This window comes from Condylura cristata, unplaced genomic scaffold (genome assembly GCF_000260355.1).
Source record: "Condylura cristata isolate star-nosed mole 26May11 unplaced genomic scaffold, ConCri1.0 scaffold00005, whole genome shotgun sequence".
In the NCBI taxonomy this organism is placed as follows: domain Eukaryota; kingdom Metazoa; phylum Chordata; class Mammalia; order Eulipotyphla; family Talpidae; genus Condylura; species Condylura cristata.
In genome coordinates this window covers 8,442,896-8,448,447 of record NW_004567106.1, presented here as the reverse complement: position 1 = coordinate 8,448,447, position 5,552 = coordinate 8,442,896, and the positions used below count along the sequence as shown (strand labels likewise).

General features: G+C 36.5%; 1 protein-coding gene across 1 annotated transcript in view; it reads right to left on the bottom strand.

Annotated features, from left to right (window-relative positions):
* AKAP9 (A kinase (PRKA) anchor protein 9) overlaps positions 1-5,552 on the bottom strand; it is a 126,290-nt gene that overhangs the window by 14,740 nt on the left and 105,998 nt on the right. Inside the window, exons 39-43 of the mRNA XM_012720920.1 lie at positions 5,009-5,228; positions 4,643-4,793; positions 2,565-3,233; positions 2,171-2,379; positions 1,753-1,858 (exon numbers count right to left, since the gene is read on the bottom strand). Coding sequence (XP_012576374.1) covers positions 1,753-1,858; positions 2,171-2,379; positions 2,565-3,233; positions 4,643-4,793; positions 5,009-5,228 — 1,355 coding nt within the window. The remainder of the gene's footprint in view (positions 1-1,752; positions 1,859-2,170; positions 2,380-2,564; positions 3,234-4,642; positions 4,794-5,008; positions 5,229-5,552) is intronic.

The window sequence follows — 5,552 nt, the reverse complement described above, 5'->3', positions numbered from 1 at the left end:
AAAGAAACACATGTCTTTTGCAGCAACATGGATGGAGCTGGAAAAGATCATACTTAGTGAAATAAGCCAGAAAGAAAAGGAAACATACCGGATGGCTTCTCTCATGACAGGAATATAATGGAATAGACGAGAAAATAATGATAATGATGAATAGCTATATACCAGAGACATTTTGTGGGGTTGGAGTGGGGAATGGGATCAAAAACAGTGCATGGAGGGCAATGCACTGGACCATGGTGATGGCACATGGGTGATTTGGTGATGGGAAAGCCAAGGGGATTGCAACTGAGATGGAAAAATTTACAGAAATATGTAACAAAAAACTATTATAAAATTAAAAAAAACTATAGTGAAAGATGCCTTTGGCCCTCTTTGGTGGTGCAGCGGGTTAAAGCACAGCACTGAGAATCTAAAGTCACTTCTGCATGAGTTCGATTCCCGCCTGCCCCGGAGGTGACCACATGGCGCGGCAGACCTCTCCTGACCCACCCGCTGCTCCCTTCAGCAGTATACTTTGTCGATCTGCCTGTTCTATTCCCCACTCTGTCTGTGGTGAAGCCTCTCACCGCCTCTGAGCCTCTGGCCTGTACCCCAGTTCTGTATGCACAAATAAATAAATCTTTAAAAAAAAATATGCCTTCACTTTATTGATAATAAAACAAAATGTAGGCAGTGCAGGCAGACACATTAGTAAATTTTTGCAGCAGTCTAGGTGAAAAGTGCTGAAGGCCTAAATGAAGGCAATGACTAAGCAGTAGAAAGGATAAAGGACACAATGGTTATTTAGGAGGCAGAACACCACAGGACTTAGTGATTGTGTATATAGTTAAGAATGAAGGAAGACATAGTCTATGGTAACTTTGAATTTTCTAAAATGTGTGCTATTATGACTAGAAATGTGGGCCCGGGGTAGACGAGGAGTAAAATGATGATTCCTCTTAAGGCACCTGGAGTGCCCATAGGGTCCAGTTCCCCAAGGAATGATGTCTACAAAAGCCTGTATCACAGGGTCAAGGTCTAAGTAGAACTACAGCTTACTACAAGATGAGCTGCATAAGGGTGAGCTTTATATCAAGTTTATTCACTGGCTCTCTTAGAATACCTGTCAGGTAACCCAATAAAAGTACTGGTCTTCCAGAAAAGTCGTGATGTATTTTTTGTTTTTCAAGCAAAAAATGTGTCATGATTTTTCTGACAACCTAACATTTATTCAATAAATACATCTAGTGATAAAGGCTGTAGGATGTATACTTTACATATGGTTAGAGGAAAAATAAGTGAGGATAGAGGAAGGGGAACTCTAGAAGGCAGCAGAACAAAGAAATGGGAGAAAGGAGAAAATACTAATAGAAAAGGCAAGAACAGATGTTTTTTATGTAGTAAGAAATAAAAAAAGTCAAATAAACAAAGATCTCAAGCAAATCACAGCAGAAAAGATTCACCAGATTAATCAAATGAGAAAACACTGTTATTGTTCTGAAAGTGATTTCATGAAGAATAAGCCAGACTACTCTGAAGAAATCTAGTACTGTAATATTAAAAGAAGTCAACATACTTATTTAATGATGGTAAGGAAAATTAATTTCCCCTCAAAACCGTCATTATTTTCTAGTGGGGAAAGGCAAATCTACTATTTGAAATAAATGAAAAGACAAAAATAGAACTTTAGAAAATATGGTGTCAGTTTCAAATAATTCATATAGTTTCTATTAAATCTTTCTTCTTGAGACTTTATAAAGTGTTTAGTCTTACCTCTTCACCTGGCTGGCCAGTTAATTTTTGTAGTTGTAAAATACTTCCATCAATACTATCTTGAACCCAAATGAAATCTTCATCATCAGTTGTTTCAAACTGTAGTCTTCCAAAAAAAGAAAAAAAAAAAAAAGATAAAAAGTCAAAATCATATCCTTTCCCTATTCGGGTATTAACTAGTATAAAAGGTAGAGGTGACCCTGTTTCACCATCACTTCTCTCTTATGATTAACTGTTCTCTTTCTCTGGGTCAATGTGTTAAGATATTTGGCACATAAATTTTGGTAAAAAATAACACCTGAACATGCGTTAACTTTAAATTTTTAATTTCCCATGTTTGGCTTTCTATTAGTGATGGACAGATCTGTCCAGCTTGTCTAAGAATGAGTGTTCCAAAGTTCACACAGAAAAATCTAACCTGTTAGCAGCTTTTTGGGCTAGATGCTGTATTTTTACAGTCACATGTTGAAGTTTCTGTCTGATCCTTTCTACCTCGTGAGTATAGCCAGTCCTTCCTCCATTCATTTCAATCAGTTTAGGATAGCCCGATCCCTTTGTCTCTCCTTCCATTTTCTGCTGAAGAACCCAATTTCTAGTTCGATCACTGGTTAAACTCCATGTGGTTGGCTGGCAATTTTGAACAGAAAAAGAAAAACCAGTAATTTTAAATAAATAGCATATCAGTGTCTTTCCTAAGAGAACACTTATTTTTTACATTTCATTTGTACATGTGTACTTAAATAATTTAATACAATGTCAAATTGTAAGATCACTATTCTTAAAAAATATTTTAAGACAACATATCAATTTACCTCATTAAGATTCTGATACAGAATTCTTCTATTTTCTCGTTTCTCTTCTCGTTCCAGTTCTTGATTTTGAAATTCTTGCATAATTCCTTGAAGTCGCTTCCCTTCAAGGTCTAACTTATAAACTTGTTGCCTTTTCTCTTCTAGCTGGCGCTGAAGATCTTCCACTTTGGACTGGAGCTCATGCATTTTTTTCTGTCCTTCAGTGTTGGCCTCTTGTTCAGTCTGCAATGTCTTCCTGTGAACCTGCCTATCCTTTTCCATTTGCTGTCTTGTTTGCAAAGAATCCAGTTTATACTTCTCAGTTTCATTTAACAATTCTACTATACGGCTGTGTTTTTCCTCTAGCTGTTTCTGTAACTCTTTAAGAAGGTCCTCAGAAGGTAAGTTGGGTCGAGGATGCCCACTATCATCATTGCTCTGCAGCTGTGCATGCAATTCTCGTTCCCTATCCAGGGTACTACTCATTTCCCGAATTCGTACTTTCTCAGATTCAAGAAGTACTTGAAGTTCTAAGTTTCGACCTCGTTCTTCTGATAACTGTGCATCATGTAGCACTCTTTGTGATTCTATTTTTTCCTGTGATTCATTTAGCAATTGTTTCTGTTGTTCCAAAAGCAGACTCAGCTGAATATTCCGCTGTTTCTGACCCTCAAGTGAAAATTTCAGATCCTTATAGGAGAAAATTGAATTTAAGAACTTGTAAATATTAAACAACTTTGTGAAAATACAGTTATACCTTTATTAATACAAAGTCAGTAGTATTTGCTAATGGAACTGATTATCCAATTTATCAATTTAAATTTTGAGTGGTAACTAAGCACACAATTATTTAGACAGCGTTGATTTTCATCAAAGAATATAAAGAATAGTTTTCTCATTAAACAATAATATATGGGTAAGAAATATGAAGCAGACTACATTTGCAGCAAGGAGTAACACTGTTAAAAAATGCATGTTTTTTGGGGTCTCCCTAGTGGTGCAATTGGTTAAAGCACCGCATTATGAAGCTCTATGAAGCTACTGCAGCACAAGTTCGATTCCCAGCCAGGGAGCTGACCCCTGACCAGCCCGCTGCTACACTCAGCAGTGTATTTCAGTCGATCTGCCTGTTCTGCTCCCCACTCTGTCTCTGGTGAATCCTCTCACCCACCACACCTCTGGCCTGTACCCCAGTTCTGTAAGCATAAATAAATACATCTTAAAAAAAAAAAAAAAGCACGTTACATAAGTTCTTGAAAAAACCTTGTTTTTCAGTAACATATACTAAAAATAATAGGACTTATGGGTAAACAGCAGGATTGGGACAAACTACTCAAAATGTGTACAAATTTTAATGATAAAAAGTAACTAGTACCTGAGATGATAATGTCCCTACAAGCTAGAGAGCTCACTACCACTGTGAATGTTTGAAAGAAAAAAAAAGCCAAGAGATAAAGGGCAAAATTGCTAGCTACACATTTTTTTTTTGGTATAGTGCTAGAGATCGCAAGATTATGTGGATGGTAAAAGAGCTGTGAGACAGTATGGCTAATGTTAAAGTGGGTACTGTGTACTCACTTGCCAGAGCTGTCTTAACTGGAGAGCTGTGCAAGACTTTGGTGTGTATTCTGAGAGGGAACACAGAGTGAAGGGGCTTATTTTAAATTTTATTAAAATACAGCAGCAGGGTTGCTTACTACCAGAGAAGCATCACTGCTCCTCCGTTCCCTAGGAGTAACAGGAATCAAAACTACTGCTTAAACTGACATGATCACCTTATTTATTAAATGTACATGTACTATTCAAATCCCTAAAACATGTTATAGCAGAAAAGTTTGCATGAAATCTTGGTTGTAGCAAAACAAAAGAAAGAAATCACCATACAATTTATCATTTCCTGATAATGCAGTTTAGAGAACAAAGTAGTACTCAAAATAAAGTGAACAACCTATTCTATCTCATAAAAGTTCATATTTTAGAGAGGGAAATATCAAAACGTTCTTTTTTTTCAAGTTAAACTTTCCAGAAACAGTTAAAAACAAAGCTAACAATACTTCAAGACTGAGTTTTCCCGAGACATTTAAAAACAAAGATAATACCTCAAGTTGTTCTTTATCTCGCTCTTCATTGCGTCCCAGTTTGGCTTTCTCTTTCTCCAAAGCCCACTGGAGCTCTCTGGATTTTTTCTGTTCACTTGCTAATGTGTCATTAAGTAAATGTACTTCATCTGTTTTATCTTTAACTTCCAACCTAAATCAGTGAGACAAATGAATTGTTTTGGCGGCATAATTATTATTATTTACCACTACAAATAATTTACTTTTACAAAACAGTATTAGTACAAATTTCCTGTTTTTACAGAACATGGGAGTGACTATGTACATGGAAATCAATGTGTCTACAACTAAATTACTGTAATTCCTTCACTAATACAGACTTATATGTAATAACGATGGCTGGCACACCTGAATGCTTCTAATTCCTTTAGGCGCTTGTGCTGTGCCTTGAGTGTTGTTTCGAGTTCCAGTTTAGTCTGTGCAAGTTCATTTTTCAGTTCAGCAACCACCAGTTTTTCAGAATTCAACTGTTCCTGGAGTTCCGCTGCTCTGTCTTTCACACTGCTGAGCTCTACTTGCATTTCCAGTATTTGAGACTGTTTCTGTTGCATATTATATTCCAAGAGTTCTAAATGGAAAATTATCAATACTTAAAATATTTCTAGCAACTCATATTTGCTTTACAAATATTTTGTTTAGGAGAAAACTATAAAAGATTACAGACCCCAAAGTTATCAACTTATGGTTTATACAATACTGTGTGAAGGAACTTGTAATCTGTTTAGTCAGAATTTCAGTAGCGCACACTTAAAGTTCCAGTTTTATTTATTTATTTATTTATTTATACATATAGAACTGGGGTACAGGCCAGAGATGTGGAGGGTGAGAGGATTCACCAGGGACAAAGCGGGGAGCAGAACAGGCAGATCTACGAAGTACACTGCTGAGGGGA